Raw genomic sequence first — 23,416 nt, 5'->3', positions numbered from 1 at the left:
CCCAGGGAGCCCACCAGGACAGAAACACCAGTGGGTCAAGATATGGTGGGAGACTGCCCATCACACGGTCCGTGTGGGGCAGAGGAAGGAAGTGATGAATGAAGGACACAGATGGGCAAGGAGGGCAAGGGCCCAGTCAAGTCAGGGCCACTCCCATGCCTTGTCCCGGAGCCTTCAAAAGTCCAGGCACCTGCTTTGTGAAGGAGGACAGCTTTCTTGGCTGAGCAAGGAGAGAAGGTCCAGTCGATAACCAATGAGCCTAGAAGCCACCAGCCTCAGGTTCACTTGTTCCGAGCCCAGTTCTCACCAAGACGACTGTACTGAGCATCATTCCGATCTCGAAGGGGCTAAGAGATGAGAAGGAGAAACAGTGAGGCAGTGTCAGAACTCTCCCAGGGAGAACCCCAGCAGACCCCAGAGTTGAGAGCTCATTCCTGGCCTTTCCAGACTCCCCAGTGATGAATTCCCCACTAGGACCTTCACACACATACACATTAAACCTAGTATCAGGCTCTCCATCCCCACTCACTCCTCCCCCCATTCTCATCCTTTTCCCCTCAGGGCTCACCTGATAGAGCTGGTCATTCCCCAACAAAGCTTGAGTGTCAGCAGCTAGAAGAAACAGGAAAAGAGAGTCAACAAGGGCCTAGGAGATGGGACAGTGAGACCCCATGAATGCTGCAGGGGGACTGCAGCTGGTCACACCCTTGGAAGTCTGCATGAGCCATATGGGCACCTAAGTTCTGTCAGCAACCAGTTGTAGGAGTCCTTAGGAGACTGCAATAGTGACCCCCAGATGAGACACAACCCACCTCCAGCCCCATTCCTTAGCAGGTACACACTCATACCCACATTCACAGCCACAACACACACATGTTCTGTCCCTTCCACTTACCCCTGGAGAGCCTTCCAGTCTCGTGTCCAGCAAAGCAGTAGACTCCCAAAGCAAGGAGCACAGTGGCAATGATGTCGGTGATGACGATGCCTGCCAGGGTGGCTGAGTCCAGCTCCACACAGTTCTGGCACACTGTGGGGGAGGGGAGGCCGAAGGAGAGGTGGAGGGTCTTCAAGATCAGGGAACCATCTCTGCCTCTTAGGGCAGCCCCAGGATCTCTCATGCCAAGACCCAAACTTGGAAAAAGTCCTGCTGAGAGCCTTGCTACATCTACCTCTAACCTTCAACCCAAGAAATCCCTGAGGAGAGCCAAGAAGTTGTCTCAGCTTTGTAGGAACTTAAACAAGGCAGTAGGCCAACCACTCTCCCAACCAAGCCCCTACTGCTTGGGTCACAAGGTCCCGATTGTTCTTTTGCCATTAAGCTATTTCCCACTCAGGGCTCCAAAATCTGGCTCATACCATTACGAGAGCAACCCAGTTTGTTGAGAGCACAGACTGGTACAGCAGAGCTCCTACACCTAGAAAGTTCTCATATCCAGAGGCCCCATCCATTCCAACCCAAAGGGTCCTGGAAGCACATACTTCGATAGTATACTTGCAGAGTAGATGTTTTGCTGGTTTTTCCATCTGTCTCATTGCACACATACACTCCTCGTGGGTCCAGGTTGCGTTTTCCCAAGTCCATAGTTTTATTGCCTAAGGCCAGTTGTCCTACTGTTCCTTCTAGCCACGTGATACTGGTACTGCATCTCAAAAATACTCTGTCCTCAAGTTCCTCCACAGAGATATTGAAGGGGCTCACTAAGGGAAAAAATACCACGATTGGAGCCAGCTCTTTGGTCTGCACCAGACTCCTTGTTCTGCTGAGGCTCATACTTAAGAAGGACCACTTTCCAAGTCTAGAATAGTGCATGGTTTCTAGTGAGAGAGACGGAAGTCACAAGAGAAGTGCTTCAATAGGTCCCCCACAAACTGCAGGGACCAAGAAGGACATGAGGATACAATCCAAACAGAGGACAGGCCCTGATGGACATGGAGCAAAAGAGGAAAACATGGAGCTGGGTTGGTCCAAGAACCTTCCTGGAAATGTGTTCAGACCACTGATTAGAAGTAGGAGGGGAGCCCAGACTGCTAAAACACCCAAGAGATATGGAAAGGCAGAAGAATGGTACTCGATTGGAGATGTCCACATTTTTTTCTCCAAGAAACCTTCTAATTCTACTTCCCAGCTTCCTGCAACACTCCCACGTCAACGTCTCATCTTCTGCCTCCTCGCCCCACCCTTGCCCCAACCACTACCAAGGGAATGGTACTACTAAAGTCTTTCCTATGGCCAATGATGGCTGGGGGTAGGAGAGAAGATAATATGAATTACCAGCCCAGTGGACCAAAAGGGGACCTAGGGCAAATCCCATGTAAAGATTTTTAGTTGTTCCACCCTTGCTTAGGAGGAGAGGGACAGGAAAATACTTTTTATTGAATCTGTTCTTGGGGCTCCACACAGGTCAAGTCTTGTGGGGACTTTAAGGGTTGGAGGTATGAACAGCACCTTTCTAGATCCACTGAACTGCTGTGACTGAGAGCATCTCCACAGCCCACAGAGGCACTGGAATCTATATCTCCAATCCCAGGAAAAAGTAGAATCTACATTCTTCCTGAGATTCATAGTCAGTTACCAATTTGGATAGAAGAGCATCCTCTAGAAAACCCCCCAAAGAGCCATTTCTCTTGCCTCTGTAGCAGGTCAGGAGAAAATGCATGTATTCTCAGGGAGATACATGTACATCAGATGCTCCACATCGCATAGTCATGTATTCCTTGGGGATCCGTTTCCAATGGAAATCCTGGATGTCCCAAAGAAGCTGACTACTAGGGTAACCATTCATCCCAGTTTGCCTGGGATTGAGAGAATACCTGGGACATGAGAATATCAGTTTTAAAACCAGGCAAACGTGGATGAGTGGGTCATTCTACTACCCCAAACCTGCCCTCCCTCCTGCTCAGCCTCAATTTAACTTTTCTCTTAAAGCATTCCCCTGAGTGCTGGGCCATGGCCCCAGGTGGTGACATCATGATGGCCAAATGACCAAGAGTCCTGGATCCCAAAGGCTCTCTGCCCTAGAAGGAACAGTGCTCCCATTACCAGCCCTAGGCTAAGGCACACACATACTGCAACACTTCCTACAGATCTCTGGCCTAAGGTCTTCAGAGAGACATTCAAGGCCAAGATGCACCCCTAGCTGGAGTCAGTCAAAGCCAAGAGCCTGTGCTTCCCAGACCCTATGCTACATCCCAACATGGCCCTCCATGACAACGCTGCCTGGTGAATTGAAGCTAGCATTGAGAAGGACTTTCAAGTGGACCACATTCCAGGTGGTAATGTCCCTCTTAGGTCCCTTCTCCAAGATGCCCCCATCCACCCAGAGAAGCCTTACCTTGGGAGAGAAGGGCAGCCAGTATCAGGCCAGACAGAAAACTTCTGTGTTCCATCTTCCAGCAAAATTCATCCAGTAGACAGACCCAAGTCACAGAACTATCAGCCAAGGTGAAAGCCGCCTTCCCCCAACTGACTCATGTGTACCCGGAAAAAGTAAAGGGTGGTGGAGGCACTAGAAGACGCCTATTTCTCTGCTCTCCGCTGTTGGTGATGGGAGGCTGCCAGGGTAGAGGTAGGCTGGGGGTGGGGTAGGAAGGAAGCAGGTGCAAATCGCTCTTTCTCAGAGCATGGAGGGTGGGGGAGGGGTAGAAGGGGGAAGCAGACGATATGGAAAAGGTTGCCTGGACTTCTAGGAAGTAAAAGGAGATTCAGGGTGTCCTTTCTTGAGTCACTGATGAAAAACAAGAAATTCTGAGTTCCTGTCAGCAACATCACTACATTCACTCACCACCTAAAAACTGCCACCTCTCAAAACCCTTGAGACAAGCTGTGAACTCCATCCCATAAGCCATATCAGCTAGGTTCCTCCCTTTCCTGGTCTTTCTTGGGACCCTACCCGAGGTCCTCCTTGGGCCGCCTGGGACACCAGACTAAATAGCTTCTAAATACTAAATACTAAATACTGCCTGGGTCTGAACCAGTCACAGAATTCTTCAGAGCCTAATTCCCTCAGTATCATGAGAAGAATTCGAATGGAATGTTTCCATGGTGCCTGACACTTCATATGTTCTCAATAAGAGAGAGAGTTATTAATAACAATATGATTAACTCGCAGCACAATTGAGCCTCCCCAGGAGACAAATGGACTTTTTTCCTCTGGGCTATGGAAATCCCAAACTGTCTACACTGTCGCAGTTAGACTGTAATTTATCTGAGGGCAGAGAGTGTACATGTCTTGCTCACTTCTATATCACCAGCACCTGGCCTGTGCGTGGCACATGACAAGAGCTCCATACATTTTTGTCAATTCACTGGCTGACCGGCTGAGGGACCTGAGATCCTGGGAACGCAGCTGACCCTAGTCCTTGGAAATGTATGGTCTGTCTTGGTGGAATTGTCCTACCTATTCCTTTCCAGGCAGGCACCACTTTGATGATCGCATCTCAAGAGAGTAGTGAAAAAAATCCCTGGACTGAGGTGGCTTTCTGTTCAGAGTTTCAGCCCCAAGCACCTAAGAGTTCCCACCTAAATTCACTAGTTCTAACAACAACAGCTAGCAACAGGCAACAACTGGCTGAGATCCAAGTAACAAGTGGTGGCAGAAACGTTTATCTTCCCCTCATAAAAAGAAAGGGGCCCAGGCCACCTCCTGCCCAGCACCTAAGGTGGCTTTCTGTACAAGCTGAGTCTCTGAGATGGGAATCCAGCACTCCCTCCTGCTCCCTCCCCTCCACCACCCACGCTCCTCTCCTTAACTGAAAAGCCAGAGATATCTGCACCTGCAGCCCTCCTGAGCCCTGCCCGCACCCACTGCCCACACTTGAAGCAGAGGGTGGAGGCTCCGGGTTCTTGCCTTCTCACAGGGGCCCCAGCCCTAAGGATGCTGGGCGGAGCCAGGCTATATGCTAGCACAGGCTGGCTGGCTGGCTGCTAGGGGCTGCTCAGTGCTTCTGCGGGAGAAGAACAGAGGCTGCTATGGAGCAGGGGAAGCGTCTGGCTGGCCTCATCCTGGCTATCACTCTTCTTCAAGGTAAGGGCCCGCTAGGGGGTCTGACAGTCTGGAGAAGGGCTCAAGGGAAGAAGCCATCACCGGGGGGCAAGAATATTGGGATCCCCTAACCTTGAGCTGTCACCCTAAAGTTCAGAGAAGGAAGGGCAAAAATGAAGCTTCTTACTGCTCTCTGCTAAAGAGAAGCCGCGTTCCATGGGAAAGATGGAGTCCTTGTCTCTTAAGAAATCAAAACAGATGACTTTACTGGCTTGAGAGAGAATCCGGATGCCACCATCTTAGGTTTGAATGTAGCCCAAAGGGCACAGGCCAGGAATCTGAAGAGAAAAGTTATGTGTTCCTTAACTCAGAGCTGGGGTTAGAAGTAGAACTATGAAGCATTCACTCACTCTGTTGGTCAGCTGGTCAACAAATAGGTGTGAGATCCTATTACGTGTTAGGCTAGAAGGGTATAAAGGTGAATAAAAACCTTCTGCTCCAATTAGCTCATAGTCTAATTGAAGAGATAAGTTTCAACGTTGCCAGATTGAGTGTAAGGTACAATATAGGTTGCCTGAATGAATATTCAGTTGGAAATACAATAGGAAGTGGATGAACTGGGCTGATGCCTGGAATCTGGACTAGAGATGATTCTCTCCACATTGAAAGTTGTTGAAATCATGCAAGAACTATGAGAGATGTGAGGAAGAGGAGGCTGAGGATAGAACTGTGAGGATACCACATTTAAGGAATAGTTAGAGAACAAACATGTCAGTAAAGAGATAAAGGAATGATCCAAGAGCTGAAACAATCAGATGAGTGCTGTTCCATAGAAACCAAGGGAGTAGAGAGCTTCCAGAAGGAGAAAATCACCATGAGTATGAAATGCTAAAGAGACGTCCACTGATATAAGAATATATTTAAAAGTTTAAGTCTGTATATATACTACCAAATGTAAAATAGCTAGCTAGTGGGAAGCAGCCGCATAGCACAGGGATATCAGCTCGGTGCTTTGTGACCACCTAGATGGGTGGGATAGGGAGGGTGGGAGGGAGACGCAAGAGGGAGGAGATATGGGGAGTTTTGAATCAGAGTTAGAATGAGGGGACTCTTTGTTCCTCCCATGGTGATCAGGTGGATGGGGAGAAGAGCTAGTTAGAAATCTGCTTAACTCTTTGTCTTGCTTTTCTTTATCTTCATTTACTCATTTATTCACTCATACATTCATTCAAAATATATAAAACTCCTACCATGTTCCAGGCACTGTTCCAGGTGAACTATTCATAAACAGTTCACCCCTGTATGAAGTTCTAAGACTGTTGACTCCTTCCAACTGTTTCCATCACACTTTGATCTATGCCCCCATCTCTCCCCAAAACAAACTCTACCTCTAGCCAAACTACCTCTTTTGTCCTTTTCCAAGTCTGTATCTTTGTTCAGCTATTCTTTCTACCTGGAAACTCTTTCTCTGTCTGGTGAATTCTTACTCATTCTTCAAGGCAGAGCCAAATGCCATCTTCTCTGTCAAGCTTTCCCTGTCCCCTCACCCTTGGTCAAAATCAATAGTTTCTACCCCTTTCCATATGCATTTATACAAATACTAAATGATAATTTATAAGTACTATTACATTTATTACATTTGTGTTTATTTTTTTTCCACTTCATTGTAAACTCTTCAGAAGTGACAACTAGTTATTTGTATCACCACCCGTTTCTTCCACACTCGTTACTCATGTCAGGCATATAATAGTGGTAAGTGTCTGGATTAAATCCAATTGAACTGAACTCCAGTGTTGGTTCTCTATAGTATGTCTACCATGCAACTCTACTACTCTGAGTTTTGAGACAGATTTGAGGGCTATTTAATAGCTAACTCCTTTGGGACATTCAGGGTTTCCACAAAAAATGGATCACGAAGGCTGAAGATTTTAGAAGTAACTCAGCTCTAAAAGACTTTAGCTAGTGCACACCCAGTTTTTGCCAGGACTTTAGCTGCTAAAGGAGCAGAGCATTCCACACTGTACAGGCAATACCCTTACGTATACTGCAATACAGTTCTGCAATGCTAACCGTCCAGAGTTAGTGTCAGACCTCAAAGGTTAAGGGCTCACTCCCCAAAAAGACTGCCTTCACTTTAAAAGCTAGGCACAAGTTCAGGGATCCCCAGACTACCCACACTTCTAACGAACTGCCTACAAATCTGGAGGGTTCCCAAGAACCCCCTCAGAATTTGCTAGAACAACTCACAGAACTCCGGAAAGCCCTATACTTACTACTACAGTTTTATTATAAAAAATAAAATCAGATCTATCCAAATGAAGAGACACATAGGGTGAGGTCTGGGAGGGTCCTGAACACAGAGCTTCCATGCCCTCTCCTTCAGGAATTAAAATACATCACCCTCCTGGCACACTGATATATTCACCAACTAGGAAGTACGACTGAGTTTTTATTGCGGTTTCATTACATAGGCATGATTGATTGAATCATTGGTCATGTGACTGAACTCAATCTCCAGTCCTCCTCCCCCTCCTAGGGCTCAAAGCCCCAATTCTCCAATCACATGTTTGGTCTTGACCAGTCCCCTCCTGAGTCATCTCATTAGCATAAACTCATGTGTGATCCAAGGGCCCACGAAGAATCACAAAGGCAATCCTGTCATTCATGAAATTCCAAGGGTTGAGAAACTCCCTCCCAGCAACCCAGGAGAAAGACCAGACAAACTCTTTGCTATACAACACCCTAAATTCGGTTTGGTGATTTAGGCTACAATCCAAGGAAATAGGTATAGATACTGTCACTCACATGAATCAGGCTCTCGCTCTCCATGTTGGCCTCAAATGACTGTGGAAATGATACATCAGGGGATCTGAACGACTCCATGCCCAGCTGATCCACTGTCTCTCTTCTGTCTCTACAGGTAGTATGGCGCAGTTGAATGAAGGTAGGGGAAATGGCTTCTTTCTATCATCAACCTCTGAGGAAATTCATGGAAATATGGCTTCCCACAACAGTAGTCCTATAGGAGCAAGTGAAGCGCTAAGAAGGGATGGGATGATGAAGGATAGACAGCAAACCTCTCCAGTGTCAACCAAATCAGTGGCCAGTCTTGACCTCCCTGGCAACTTTCCTGTAGCTAAACAATTAATTTTCTGGTTCTTGGAGGAGAAACAGGACCCTAGCAGCTAGGCACTACTCAAAGCACAACCTATGAATCAACAGCATTGGCATCACCTGGGAGCATGTTAGAAATGCAGAATCTCAGTCCCTCCCCAGAACTACTGAATAAAACCTGAAATTCTAATTAGACCCCATGTGATTCATGTGCACATTAAAGCTTAAGAAGCACTACTGTCATGGTCTTCTCCTGATGCCCTGGGACAGGGAGAATTTCAGAGGCAAGATCTTAACAGACATTTCCTTTTTCAGTAAAAGTGGATGACAATCGAGAAGATGGTTCAGTACTTCTGACTTGTGACATGAATGAAAAAGATATCAGATGGTTTAAAGATCAGGTGGAAATAAGTCCTGTAAACACAAATAAAAAGACTTGGAATCTTGGAAGTAGTACCAAGGACCCTCGAGGGATATATTGGTGTCAAGGATCAAAGAACCGTTCAAAACCACTCCAAGTATATTATAGAAGTACGTATCCCCTTTGGTTTGCTTGTGTGAAATTAAGCAGTACTTGCTGTTCTGGTGAGCTTCTTGTCTGGGGTGAGTGTGGAAATAGATGCTAAACAGTGAAGTAAGAGCCAGTTTTCTTAATCTCAACGTACTTCTTTTTTTTTTTTTTTTTAATTTATTTATTTGGCTGCACCGGGTCTTAGTTGTGGCACGCGGGATCTTCATTGAGGCATGGGGGCTCTTTAGTTGCAGCATGTGGGATCTTTTAGTTGCGGCATGCAGGATCTTTTTAGTTGCAGCATGCAGCATCTAATTCCCTGACCAGGGATCAAACTCTGGCCCCCTGCATTGGGAGTGTGGAGACTTAACCACTGGACCACCAGGGAAGTCCCTCAACTTATTTCTTTTTGAATTTAACAAAGCAGTTCCCCCAAACTCTTGAAAAAGCATAGCCTGTGTTGTAAAGCCTGACTCACTTTCGGGTAGGCCCCACAGACTGGAGCAGTCAACAGTTTATATGAAGTGAGTTAGGGCAGGTAAGGGAGACAGGGGAGACTACAAGGTAAGCAACAGAAATGTAGAAGGCAGTTGAGCATGGAGAATGGGATCTGGTCTTCCTTATATTTCAATAGTTGCTGGTAGTAAGACTACATGGGCTTCCCCAGGACTCCTGGGGGACAGAGGAACATCAAAAAGCATTGAGTTCTCAGTCCAAGGATCTTCCCAGGCAATTCCCTTGCCATACCACCCACAGAGAGAGCAGTCTGCTGCCCTAGACAGAGGTATTATCTCAGGAGAAAAAAATCCAGAACAACTTTCACACCTCGAAGGAGACTTATCCTTCCCTTTCCCCACAGTGTGTCAGAATTGCATTGAGCTGAATTCAGCCACTGTGTCTGGCTTTATCTTCGCTGAAATCATCAGCATTTTCCTCCTTGCTGTTGGGGTCTACTACATTGCTGGACAGGAAGGAGTTCGCCAGTCAAGAGGTAAAAGAATGCTCTTAGATGAGAGGTGAGACCACCTGGGACCCTTAGCCTCCTTCCTACCAAAATAGAACCAATAGAAAAGACTGGGTTGGCACATGTCACTGATGAGCACGGCTGGGTGGGGCTCTGGTTCTGTAGGCAGGAGAAAAGGACACTTGGTGTTTTCACAGCATATTTGCCTATCTCAAGATCCAACTCTCTCTGATTTGTCCTCTGTGCTTTTTTAAAAACTCTTTCTTGAAGTAAAACCTACATACAGAAAAGTGCATGAATCACGTACACACAGCTCAAAACAATTTTCTAACAAAGCAAACACACACATGAATCCAGCGCCCAGTTTAAGAAAGAGAATTAACACTTGTGGTCACTTCCAGCCTCCACCTAGTCCCCAAAGCGACCACTATCCTGACTTCTAACAACATTTATTCATTTTGCCTGTTCTTGTTTCTTACGTAAATAGACTCACACAGTAAGTACTCTTGTGTGTGGCTTCTTTTACTCAACAATATGCTTGTGAGATCTATCCATAGTGTTATATGTAGATGTACTTCACTAATTCTTATTGCTATTCAGTACTCCATTGGGTGAATATATCCCAGTTTATTATTCATTCTATCTTGTGTATATGTACATTTTGTTTATTTTTTGTGCAGCTTCAGACAAGCAGACACTGTTGTCCAACGACCAGCTCTATCAGGTAAGGGAATGTGAAGTGAAAGAGACATTGCTAGTTAGTAGTGGTAAAATTTTGGAATGGGGGGGCAAGTTATTTGGAAGAAACTGCTTAGGACATACCAGACGATGGCATCGTTATCCCTTTGGGTAGAATGAATGAAATAAAGCGAAAGGTTGAGAGAGACTGAGGTCAGGGTCTAGTGAGAAAAAGTTGAAGAACACACAGAGAAACTAGATACAGAGCCTCCATTCTTGTCCTCTCCCACCCCCAGGACCATGAAGAAACCACTCCAAAGCCTTGAACATAAAAAGCACTCAATAAGTATGCATCAATAGAAAACAAACTTATGGTTACCAGGGGGTAAGGGCAGGGAGGGATAAATAGGGAGATAGGGATTGACATATACACACTACTATATATAGATAACTAATAAGAACCTGCTGTATAGCACAGGGAATTCTACTCAATACTCTGTAATGATCTATATGGGAAAAGAATCTTAAAAAAAGTTTTTTCTTTTAAAAAAGAGTGGATATATGTATATGTATAATAGATTCACTTTGCTGTATACCTGAAACTAACACAACATTGTAAATCAACTATACTCCAATAAAAATTTTTTAAAAGTATATATATATGAAGAAAGGTGAAAAAAATAAAGACATTTAGAGTGAAAGCTAAAAAAAATTTTTTAGTTAGAAAATAAATATGCATCAAATTAATTCATAGAGGATGATGGAAAATGAGTATGACTGTACTATCCTTTTTAGCCCCTTAAGGAACGGGAAGATGACCAATACAGCCACCTTCAAGGAAACCATTTGAGGAAGAATTGAGCCCAGGACTCAGAGTAGGTGTGTCTCTCTACACCAATTCTAAGAAAGTGCCTTTGCACTACGTGCCTTCCCAACTACTGCCAAGTTTATCTCCTTTCCCCAAGCAGCTATAAGGATGGGGGGGTGGGAGGATTGATTGATAATTCCTTGGGGGGAGGGGGATGACTCTCCTGTGCACTGTAGGATTTTTAGCAGCATCCCTCGCCTCTGTCCACCAGATGCCAGTAGTACTCCCCAGCTGTGACAACAAAAATATCTCCAGATATTGCAAGTATCCCCACGGGAGGCAAAGTCGCCCTTAGTTAAGAATCACTGAACCTATATTAACCTTGCAATCACCCAAGCAATCAATCAGAAGTTCTAATTCAATCAACCAGAAATTTCAATCAGGAAAACAGGGCCCAAGCATTATTTGGTTTTCTGAACCAGTTGCAATTTTTCTTTTTTTAATCCAGGTATTTTCCCTTCTATCCAGTTCTCAGAAACAGAGCAATACATTTTGGAGCAATCCTAGTAGAGATTTTCAACCCTAAATCTAGACTCAAGATTCCCAAAGGTGACAAATGGAGAAGAAAGGCCATCAGAGCAAATTCGGGTTTTTCTCAAAAAAAAAAAAAAAAAAAAAAAAAAAAGTAAGGTAAAACTTGTATGGTGTTTCAGGAGCGCCACCTATTGGAAGTAATTTTTCTGTAAAATAAAAACGAAAAGGTCAGATAACCTCCTTTATTTGAATAACATTTTTTTAAGTTTTAATTTTTATTTACTTTCTTTATAAGTCATAATTCACATGGTTCAAATATGCAGTGAAAGGTCTCCCTCCGCCTCCCTCTCCAGCCACCCAGTTGCCTTCTACAGAGACAAACAATAATACTAGTTTCTTATATAGCTTTACAAGATATTTAAAGTATTATATATCGGAGGTATTCTAGGCATACATAAGCAAATTCTTTTTTTTTTTATGGATGATAAATGCATCGTGATTTTTTGTTTTGTTTGGTTTTGGCTGCGTTGGGTCTTCATTGCTGCGCGTGGGCTTTCTCTAGTTGCAGCAAGTGGGAGCTACTCTTCACTTCAATGCGCTGGCTTCTCATTGCGATAGCTTCTCTTGTTGTGGAGCATGGGCTCTAGGTGCACGGGCTTCAGTAGTTGTGGCACATGGGCTCAGCAGTTGTGGCACACGGGCTTAGTTGCTCCACTGCATGTGGAATCTTCCCGGACCAGGGATGGAACCCATGTCCCTGCATTGGCAGGCAGATTCTTAACCACTGTGCCACCAGGTAAGTCCCCAAGCAAATTCTTAAGTACACATTTTTCTTCCTTCCCCTATTTTTCACACAAATGTTATCATACTATACATCTTGCACTTCTCACCTAATAAAACCTGAAGATTACTTCATACCAATATATAAAGGAGCTCCTTTTTTTTTTAATGCAGCCACTTTGTATAGATCCCCTATAATTTATTTAACTAGTCCTCTATTGATGGACATTTAAGTTTGTTCTTTTGCTCTTAAAATGCCACAATGACTGTATAAATGTCATTTTTTAAAATTGTATTGAGGTATAATTTACATAAAATTCACTCATTTTAAGCGATTTCACCTGTTCTCGGTAATTTTTAGCAAATTTACCCAGCTGTACAACCATCACCATAATCCAGATTTAGAATATTTCCATCAGTCTCTTAAGATCTCTTGTGCTCTTTGCAGCCACTCCTTGTTCTCACCCTCAACGCCAGGCAATCACTAATCTCTTTTCTATCTCTTTAGATTTGCCTTTTCTGGATAAATGGAGTCATACTATATGCTGCTCTGGACATCCTCGTACAAGTCTTCGTATGGACATATGTTTTCATTTGTCTGGGTTGATATCTAGGAGTGAAGAATTGCTGGGTTGTATGGTAAATTTATGTATAACATTTTAAGAAACTGCCAGTTTGCCAAACTGGCTGTTCCATTTTACATTCCCACCAGCAATGGATGAATGAGGTTCCTGTTTCTCCACATCCTCACAAATATTTGTTACCATCTTTTTTAGTATAGCCATTCTAGTAGATGTAAAATAGTATATAATTGTGGCTTTAATTTGCATTCCCTAATGACTAACGATGTTGAACATCTTTTCATGTGCTTATTAGCTATTCTTATCATATCTTTAGTGAAGCGTGTGTTCAAAACTTTTTTTTAAATTGAGTTGTTTTTCTTCTTACTATTGAATTGTGAAAGTTCTTATATATTTTTGAATACAAGTGTTTTATCAGCCACATGATTTGCAAATATATCTACCAGTCTGTGACTTGTCTTTTCATTTTCTTAATGGTGTCTTTTGAAGTGCAAGAGTTTTTAATTTTGCTGAAGCCTGTTTTATCCTTTTTTTTTTTTTAATGGATTGTGCTTTTGGTGTCATGTCTAACAAATCCTTGCCAAACCCAAGGTCACAAAGATTTCTCATATGTCTTGTTTTTACAGTTTTATTTCTAACAATAAATGTCATTTTGAACATTAAGACTATTTGTAACAAATACAAATAAATAGAATTGCAGGACCATAATGTATTTGCACCTGTAATTTAATTAAATATTGCTAAATTGCACTTCATAGAGGTTGGACCGATACATAATCCTAACAAGAGTGCCTACTGTTCCATACACAATCTAACAGTGTACTATTAAATTTTTTTTTTAAAGAAGTTTATTTATTTATTTATTTATTTATTTATATTTGGCTGTGTTGGGTCTTCGTTTCTGTGCGAGGGCTTTCTCTAGTTGCGGCGAGCGGGGGCCACTCTTCATTGTGGTGCGCGGGCCTGTCACTGTCGCGGCCTCTCTTGTTGCGGAGCACAAGCTCCAGACGCGCAGGCTCAGTAGTTGTGGCTCACAGGCCCAGTTGCTCCGCGGCATGTGGGATCTTCCCAGACCAGGGCTCAAACCCGTGTCCCCTGCATTGGCAGGCAGACTCTCAACCACTGCGCCACCAGGGAAGCCCTTAAATTTTTTGAACTTTGCCAACCTGATAAGTTAAAAATGGCATCTCAGCTTAATTTTAATCTGCATTTTTCTAACCATTTGTTTTTCCTTCTCATGAAATACAGGCTCATATCCTTTGATTTTGTTCTTTTTTTTTTTACTGTTACTCTTGGTGTTTAGAATATAACCCCTTCTCTTAGTGTTATTTATTTATTTATTGGCTGCGTTGGGTCTTTGTTGCTGCGCACGGGCTTTCTCTAGTTGCTCGAGCAGGGGCCACTCTTTGTTGCGGTAGACAGGCTTCTCATTGCAGTGGCTTCTCTTGTTGCGGAGCACGGGCTCTAGGTGCGCGGGCTTCAGTAGTTGCAGCACGCAGGCTCAGTAGTTGCGGCATGCGGGCCCTAGGGCATGTGGGCTTCAGTAGTTGTGGCGAGTGGACTCAGTAGTTGTGGCGCACAGGCTCTAGGGCGCACGGGCTTCAGTAGTTGTGGTGCACAGGCTCAGTAGTTGTGGCACACGGACTTAGTTGCTCCGTGGCATGTGGGATCTTCCCAGACCAGGGATTGAACCCAGGTCCCCTGCATTGGCAGGCGGATTCTTAACCACTGTGCCACCAGGGAAGCCCCTGATCTTCTTCTTACTGACTTGCAACAACCCTTTACTTATTTGGAAAAATAGATCTTTTGTTTGTGGCGTTAGTTGCAAATATTTTTCCAGTGTTGTTATTTAGATTTTGACTTTACTTATGGTTGGTTTTCTATACACATTTTACAAATATTTGACTGTAGAAGAATTCACTGTTCTTTTATGGCTTCTGGGTTGTTTCTTATTTAGAAAGGCCTTCTCCCATTCTTAGATTATTCTTTTACAAAACTTCTCCCATTAATTCCTCTAGCATTTTCCTGGTTTCACTTTATATATTTAAATCTTTGATCCATCTTGAATTAATTTTAGTGTAAAGGTCTAATATATTGACTAACGTTTAAATCCATAGCTACCCACTTATTCTGGAAGTATTTATTGAATAATCCACCTTGTGCACATTAATTTTAAATGCTACATTACCACTCCACTCTCACCAGATTGTAAGCTCCAGGAAAACTTGTATATTTTTCCACTACTGTAGCTTCAGGAGCTAGAACAATGCTGGAACATAATAGGCACTCTAAGATTGGTCAACATTTGGTGTGTGTGTCTGTGTATGTTACAGTATACTATTCAGTGGCATTAAGTACATTCACAATGTTGTGCAACCATCACCACTCTCATTTTCAGAATTTTTTATTATCCTGAAGAAACACTCTACCCATTAAACAATAACTCCCCATTCCTCCCTCACCCCAGCCCCTGGTAACCTCTATTTTACTTTCTGTCTCTATGAATTTGCCTACTCTGGTACCACATATAAGTGGAGTCATACAATATTTGTCCTTTTGTGTCTGGCTTATTTCACTTGGCATAATGTTCTCAAGGTTCATAGCAAGTATCAAAATTTCCTTCCTTTTTAAGGCTTAATAATCATGTGTATGTATATGCCACATTTTGTTTGTCCATTTACCCGTCAATGGACATTCTGGGTTGTTTCCACCTTTCACCTATTACAAACGATACTGTTATGAACAGTGGTGTACAAGTATCTGTTTGAGTCCCTGCTTTCAATTCTTTGGAGTATTTACCCAGAAGTGGAATTGCTGCATCATATGATAATTCCATTTAACTTTTTGAGGAACCACCATACTGTTTTCCCAAAGTGCTCCACTATTTTACTTTCCCATCAGCAATGCACAAGGGTTCCTATCTCTCCACATCCTCACCAAGACTTATCTTCTATTTTTTTTTCATAATCACCTTCCTAATGGGTATGAGGTGGTATTTCATTGTGGTCTTAATTTGCACTTCCCTAATGATTAGTGGCATTGAGCTTCTTTTCATGTGCTTATTGGCCATTTGTATATCTTCTATAGAGAAATGCTTATTCAAGCCCATTGTCCATTCTTTAATCAAGTTGTTTGGGTTTTTTGTTGTTGAGTTATAGGCTTTTTTATCTAACTGGATATTAATTTTTTATCAGATATGTGATTTACAAATATTTTCTGTCACTCTATGAATAGTCTTTTCACTTGCGTGCTTGAAAAGTATGCTGCTTCCTTTGCCTTTGTGTACCTCAAAGTAACCTTTAGGATGTACTCGTCTTCACTTTACAAATAAGAAAACTGCACTCCAATCAAAGCATATCTTAACACATTTCCGGGTACGTAATAACAGCTCACAAGTTTCAGTTATTGTTAATGCTACTGTTATTGCTTCATAGATAATAATTATCTATGAAGAGTTACAGAAGCTGTTTCAAAAAGGCCTAAGATCGGTGGGACAATTAGCGTAAGTCCACAGAGGCCTTAGCAGTGCCGGGGTTCACCAAGTCATATCTGCTGCTGATACATAAGTTTCCGAGGGCCGCATATCCCATTGAGCTCCACCACAATCCACTCCCAACTCAACCTGACCCGCCCCCAATTCAACCCCAAATCCACTTCCGGCCACTTCCGCCCCGCCCAAGCCAGTTGGCGCATGCGCAGTGGGGATGTTTGCGCGCCCGCTTCCAGCGCAGGGCGACACACCCAGCTTCCGGCGCCCAGATGAGATTCCACAAGGCCCGGCGCCTTGTCATGACGTTAGCTCCGGTTGCCGTGCTGAGTCGGAAGTGGGACCCCTTCGGCCCCTGAGACTCAGTCGTGTCGTCGCTGCTGGCCCTCAGGCTCTGGTAAGAGAGGATATAGCTGGAGGGGAGGGGATCGTTGAGTCTACAATGGGATTTTTTTTCTCCTAGTCGAATGCCAGTCCAAACCTCTGCACTGTTACCTCCTCCAAATGCCTTCTCCTGTGCTTTCCTAAACACTGTCTCTCTCCTTCATGAACTTCGACCCTGTCTGCTTTGGGAACCCCTTACAGTGCTCCAGCTTCTGGTATCTCTGCCCCTCTTTGCCATTTCCCTCCTGGAAAAGGCCGATTCCTGGCCTTGCATTATCTTTGGTTTCCTTTCTCTAGAACGTGCGCCGAGTGGGTGGGTCTCCCTCCGTCCCGCAAATCCCTTATGGAACCTGGAGGGATAAAATATAAAGAGTAGACAACAAATAGCTAGGTGCCAAAGAAGAGAAAATTAAGCACGAGTCGCAGTAGTCAAACCAGCCGAATCCGTATGGCAAGGTGTTGATATTTCTTAAGGCAAGTGATCAGTTCACCACTCAGAACTCTCCTAGCACTCTACTTCTTGCTCCCTCAGCAGTTGGGTTTAGAAGACATTTCTAAAATTGAGTAACCAGAGCTCAGGAGCTTATACTTGATGGGTCTTCTCTTTGGATTGAGTTTTTCACTCCCAGAACAAGGATATGTTTAGCCTCACTGCCTTGGTCTGTTTTGGTCTCACATGGGAGCCGTCCTGAGATAAAATGGGACCCAGGAAGGAATGCTGTGTGCGTTGCGACTTGATGAGATCCTTCTAGCTTGCTGATGTGATGGAAGGATCTGTTGCCACAACAAAGGCCTGAACGTGTAACAATGAAAACATTTTTTAAATTCCTTTTTTGGTTTGATCTATGTATTACTCACCAGGAAAGAGACCTTATGGAGTATAATTTAATAAAGCTTGATTTTTTAAATAGATTTATTTATTTCATTTTTGGCTGCATTGGGTCCTCGTTGCTGCACGTGGGCTTCCTCTAGTTGTGGCGAGTGGTGGCTACTCTTCGCTGCAGTGCATGGGCCTCTCACTGCAGTGGCCTCGCCTGTTGTGGAGCACGGGCTCTAGGGGCACGGGCTCAGTAGTTGTGGCTCGTGGGCTCTAGAGTACAAACTCAGTAGTTGTAGCGCATGGGCTTAGTTGCTCCACGACATGTGGGATCCTCCCAGACCAGGGCTCGAACCCGTGTCCCCTGCATTGACAGGCAGATTCTCAACCACTGCGCCACCAGGGAAACCCTAAAGCTTGATTTTGACAATCCTAGTTTTGTGAAGTATTCCAAGTATTTCTGTTTAAAAGCAATACCAAGTCTGATGTTAAAACATTTATGTGCTCACCTCTTTAAAAGCTGACAGTGCCCCTTAAGGGATTAGCAGTACTCTTTATAAACAAAAGATTGAATCAGGGGAGGGTGAGAGGATTTTGTAGGACTGGAGATAGACAGCTTTTATAAATGTAGAGTCTTGCAGCATGTATATGAGAGGGAAACGTGGGCTTCCCTGGTGGCGCAGTGGTTGAGAGTCTGCCTGCCAATGCAGGGGACACGGGTTCGAGCCCTGGTCTGGGAAGATCCCACATGCCGCGGAGCAGCTGGGCCTGTGAGCCACAATTACTGAGCCTGCGTGTCTGGAGCCTGTGCTCCGCAACAAGAGAGGCCGCGATAGTGAGAGGCCCGTGCACCGCGATGAAGAGTGGCCCCCGCTCGCCGCAACTAGAGAAAGCCCTCGCACAGAAACAAAGACCCAACACCGCCAAAAATAAATAAATAAACAAATAAATTTATTTTTTAAAAAAAAAGAGGGAAACGTGTTTTTAAAGGGGACATATTTGGGGAATTCCCTGGCGGTCCAGTGGTTAGGACTACGGCACTTTCACTGCGGAGGGCTCAGGTTCAATCCCTGGTCGGGGAACTAAGATCCTGCAAGCCGTGCAGCCAAAAGTAAATAAATAAATAAAGAGGACGTCTTTTAAAAATCAAATCCAAAAACATCTAAGGATTGGTGGTTATATTGATTGGTTATTTGCCAAAGGCTGACAACAGGGTAGTACTTTAACTTTGTATGGCAGTTGAAAGTAGGAGATTATAAATTCCTGATGACATTGAATACTAAACAAAATATCAAGTTTCCATTTTATCAGACCTTTCTTTTGGAGTGGGTACTCTTTTTACATTTGTGTGATCATTGAACAAATCTAAACTGACATCTCCACAAAGGTTCCCATCAAGTGATCAGTCCTCCCTTTTCCTGTAAAATTTTCCTGGTTGCACAGTGTTAGCTATTTTTCTATGAAAATAGTTTTTGCACTATTACTTCAAATAGATTTGAAGTACATATGAGAAAGTTGAGCTTAGTGAGGTAGGCAAAGCCCTTTTTGTTTTTCAAAAAGACAGATAGCATAGATGACAACAGAGATTTATTTCCATTCTCTATTCTACACGTTCTGAGATATCAAAGAGCCACAAGTGTCTGACCCAATAGTTTGACCTTCCACTGCAACCCAGGACAAACAGTAAAACCCTTACCTTGAAGTAGGATTATGGGTGCTGCTATTGATTACAAGAAGGTCAGGAGTAATTACATGTAAGATTGAATCATTCAATACATGTTTATTTGGGATTTTGTGATTACGGAATATGCCAGGTACAGAAGAAAAAAATAATCAGATATGAACCTGTGTTCAAATTGCTTACCTTCTAGTAAGATAGAAGATCTACATTAGGAATACAGTGTAGAAAGTTATAAATCCTGTTAATATAGGTAAAATGTAGTGGGAAGCTAGCTTTATATACTGCAACAGTATATTATTGAAAGGAGGAAATAATGCCATTTGTGATGATAAATCCTCTTTATCTCTCTTGATAGTCTTAAGAGCCTGTGTCCTATGTTCTGATTCTTAGCTTTCAACTCACTTCCTTTCTGCATAGATGGTGCAGGTGATGCATTTCCTTTGTACTAATCTGAACTCTTTTCAGTTGTATTGGCTTCCACAATGTAGGGAAATCTACTGGCTTTTTTATAACTGAGAAAACTCTTTCCATCTCACATCTCTTTTCCTACATGTTGGCTTAGTTTTAGGCTAGGCCTTCTCTAGATGGTAGAAAGATGGCAACTCCAGTTTCCTATCTTACTAGACTAACAACCCAAGCAGGAAAAAAGAGTCCCCTTTTCTGTAGATTTAGCCAAAGGCCTGTAGCTGGTGTTCATTGTTTCTGTTAGGCCTTGCTAGGGTCTTGTGCCCACTCCTGAATCAGTCACTTTGGCCAGAGAATACTGTATTCTCTTTGGCCAGGCCAGATTCATATGCCCATTTCTAGAGCTAATGGGTAAGGTCATCCCCCTTCTGTACACATGGACCGGGAATGGCTTAGATCCCCAAAGGAAAAGTGTGGGTGTCATGTTGAAAAAAGAGGTTGATATTTTGCAGACAGAAAAGTAACGAGCGCTCACTACACTTTTTGCATTCCTCTGGGTACCTCAGAATAGAGGTAGGGTGGTGGTCAGCTAACAGTGACACAATTCTTGGTGCCTCTACATGAATTAGGGGTAATAATTAAGCTTATGCAATGTTTAAATGGGAGGAAAGACCTCTCAAGGATTGTTAATTCCAACACTAAATATGCTGTCTTTCTTTTCTGCATTATTAAGCTCAACTAAACTATACATAGTAAAAAGTAAAATACATAGAGCAACATCTAACAGTTCAGTTCCTTGAAGCAGTAAAGCCCAGCACCATGCTGAGACGAGACTAGACTGTCTGCCTGAGTCATTACAGCTCAGTAGCCATTAGCTCTAATGCAGAAAGCACGACAGAGGAGCATGAAGCAACTGGTAGAGATGCCTCAGAAGTGTCAAAAAGTGTTAGTCTCTCTTCCTCCAAAAAATAAGGGTAACTTTTCCGACTTGCATTAGCTTTTGTTAATAGGATTGTGTAAGGAGTCTTAACTCAACTAATTAAAGGTAGACCGAACGTTCTTTTTTTTCTCCCACATTTGTGTCCCTGACCCTACTCCTTCGAAGGCCTCTGTCCTTGTAGCAGTTCAGCATCCTTGTAAGCAGAATATTCATACCCTTTGTCTCTTCTCACCCTTTTCAGGGTTGTATTTCTATGCTGTGGCCTTAAAATTTCAGAAAGGGGAGAAAGCCTTTCAGGGAGCTCTGCTCATCCCGTTGTGCCACTGAGTCCCCTTGGCGCTTGGATGAGGAAGTGTAATCAGAAGAGTGCAAATGCAGGCTCAGTCAGCTCCTTTAAATACCTTTGAGGTATATATCTATTTCATATTATACGTTAGGAATTTGTGTTTCTTCAGTATTGTAAAAAGTCAGATAAATAGGGAAAGTTAAGTATAGAATTAAGCAAAGACCATTTAGTTTTTAGAGGAAAAAATATCTGTGGTCATAAGCCTAGAAGTAGAGATAGATTGCTTAATATAGATTTAAAACCCACGATATGCTGCTAATCTGATTCCTGTCCTGGTTTGCAATTCCACGTCTGACATACAGACTTATATTCAGCTTCTGTGTAGCTGAGGAATTCCCAGCTCCAACTCTTAAGTCGCAGAAGCCTGTGCAAGCATCACCTTATGCTCATGGTGAGTGAGAACTAGTCGACCAGCCTAGGGATTTATGGGAAATCCATAGTTTTTGTCCTATTACTTTTAACTGCCACATTGTTGTTACAATTAGTAGCTGAGTTTCCTCTTTGACCTCAATAATTCTTTGTATTTAATCTATTTTTTAAAGGTATAGTAAATAGAAACATGTCAACAGATAAATGCATTCCAGCTGAACATTTTTTAAGCTTTTTGGTTTTAGCCACCCCCAAATCAAGCCAACTTGTCCAGTTGGTAGGTTTGTAACCATTTTGCCAAAAATTGTCTTGAATCTTGGAATAGGAGTTGGCAAGTCTTACCCAAACCCTTTTAAAATGTATTCAAGAAATGGGAGAAGAAACAACTATGATAATATTATAACTGTTGTGTTATCTGCCCTTCGGCGTCTAATACCTGTCCTTTCTATAGCCCCTCCCCCTAGGTCTGGATGGAGGATACTTTAAAGTGAAATGACAGACCAGGAGAATAACAACAACATCTCAAGTAACCCCTTTGCTGCTCTTTTTGGCTCCCTGGCTGATGCCAAGCAGTTTGCAGCAATCCAAAAAGAGCAGCTGAAGCAGCAATCTGGTAAGTGGACGAGCCAGTAGCAGCAGATGAGATGACCGAGAATGGGGTCTTCCCAAATTAAGTATTCTTTGGGTCCTTAATTGCAACTAGAATTTAAGTTTAGGGCAGAAGTGTTTTTTTTGTTCGTATTTGTTGTTTGTTTTGTTTTGGGTTCTTCTCCCTGTCCTATCCCCTGCATAAAAAAGAGACCAGATAACAGGTGGTTCCAGAGTAACAGATGCCAGTCATCATCCCAAAGCTGTCAAGCTCTTTTATTTTAAAAATCACCTAGTGAAAGATATTTAACAAAGATACTAATTTTTTTTCACATAGGAATCTGAGGTTATAGGCGTAGGTGTGGAAAGCAAGTCACATGCAGCTGTAGAAAGCAGATGTGTTGAAGGAAGAATTTTAAAAGCTTTTTGGCCTGTAGAGAAATAAATGAGATTTGCTCTTAAGCCAAGTGCTTCAGAGTCTATCTCAAGCAGAACACTTCTTTCCCTCCGTAGAGTGGCCACTTTCATAACTTACTGCTTTCAGAACAGACATCTAGGAAAATCTGATCCTTAACCTTAATGTGAAAAAAATTAGGATAATATCTTACTAATCAGAACAATGATTTTCCTCATCTGGGACCAAAATTAAGATCCAGTCCAGCTCCCTCCTATAAGGTAACATATGGACTAGAAGTGGGATGCTGTTTCTCGAATGTATTCGTCTTCTGAGGGTTTTCACGATCTTTCAAGCCAGAAATCGCTCCCCTTCTCCCTCCTCCAAAAAGAAGAATAGTGTGATTGTTTTTAGGAAAGGAGAAATGTTTATATTTTCCCTTTATTTTGCTTATTTCAGAAGTATTCAGATACGTAGCTAAGTTGTGGCCTTACTCTCTGATTAGGATTGAATAAAAAGGAGGTCAGGGGACTTCCCTGGTGGCACAGTGGTTAAGAATCCACCTGCCAATGCAGGGGACACAGGTTCAAGCCCTGGTCCAGGAAGATCCCACGTGCCGCGGAGCAGCTAAGCCCGTGCGCCACAACTACTGAGCCTGTGCTCTAGAGTCTGTGAGCCACAACTACTGAGCCCACATGCTGCAACTACTGAAACCTGCACGCCTAGAGCCCATGCTGTGCAACAAGAGAAGCCACCGCAATGAGAAACCCGCGCACCACAACGAAGAGTAGCCCCTGCTCACTACAGGTAGAGAAAGCCCACGCACAGCAATGAAGACCCAACACAGCCAAAAATAAATTTTAAAAATTTTTTAAAAAAAGAAAAAGGAGGTCAGGGGAAGACACATGAGTAGTAGACAAAGTGATGGATGAAACAAGGGAGAAAAACATCTAATGCTGACTTTTTTCACGTGATAGAAAGAGGCAGCTCTGAGTCTCCGCCTCTGAAAACTTTCCCAGATTTCTAAAATATAGGATCAGAATGGGAAACCCT

The 23,416-nt window shown here is 43.3% G+C and overlaps 3 protein-coding genes across 4 annotated transcripts in view; 2 read left to right on the top strand and 1 right to left on the bottom strand.

Annotated features, from left to right (window-relative positions):
* Positions 1 to 281: 281 nt before the first annotated feature.
* On the bottom strand, positions 282 to 3,387 carry LOC133099127 (T-cell surface glycoprotein CD3 delta chain). 2 transcript variants are annotated; one of them, XM_061202594.1, is made up of 5 exons: positions 3,333 to 3,387; positions 1,480 to 1,698; positions 896 to 1,027; positions 569 to 612; positions 282 to 347 (listed from the first exon to the last, which is right to left on the bottom strand). In XM_061202594.1, the coding sequence occupies exons 1-5, from the start codon at positions 3,385 to 3,387 to the stop codon at positions 282 to 284; spliced, it is 516 nt and encodes a 171-aa protein (XP_061058577.1). The 2 variants fall into 2 exon arrangements, with proteins under 2 accessions (XP_061058577.1, XP_061058578.1); XM_061202595.1 differs by lacking the exon at positions 896 to 1,027.
* A 1,582-nt stretch (positions 3,388 to 4,969) lies between these two features.
* Positions 4,970 to 11,110, top strand: LOC133099146 (T-cell surface glycoprotein CD3 gamma chain). The gene is made up of 6 exons (XM_061202623.1): positions 4,970 to 5,024; positions 7,903 to 7,938; positions 8,412 to 8,627; positions 9,467 to 9,598; positions 10,252 to 10,295; positions 11,045 to 11,110. Exons 1-6 carry the CDS (start codon positions 4,970 to 4,972, stop codon positions 11,108 to 11,110), a joined length of 549 nt encoding a protein of 182 aa, XP_061058606.1.
* A 5,631-nt stretch (positions 11,111 to 16,741) lies between these two features.
* The window catches only part of UBE4A (ubiquitination factor E4A), a 34,777-nt gene continuing 28,102 nt past the window's right edge, over positions 16,742 to 23,416 (top strand). Inside the window, exons 1-2 of the mRNA XM_061203519.1 lie at positions 16,742 to 16,836; positions 21,833 to 21,994. Of these exons, the coding sequence (XP_061059502.1) occupies positions 21,874 to 21,994 (121 nt within the window). The 5' untranslated portion in view covers positions 16,742 to 16,836; positions 21,833 to 21,873. The remainder of the gene's footprint in view (positions 16,837 to 21,832; positions 21,995 to 23,416) is intronic.

Source organism: Eubalaena glacialis, chromosome 10 (genome assembly GCF_028564815.1).
Source record: "Eubalaena glacialis isolate mEubGla1 chromosome 10, mEubGla1.1.hap2.+ XY, whole genome shotgun sequence".
Classification (NCBI taxonomy): Eukaryota; Metazoa; Chordata; class Mammalia; order Artiodactyla; family Balaenidae; genus Eubalaena; species Eubalaena glacialis.
Note: the sequence above shows the minus strand (reverse complement) of the source record. Positions and strands in the feature narration are given on the sequence as shown.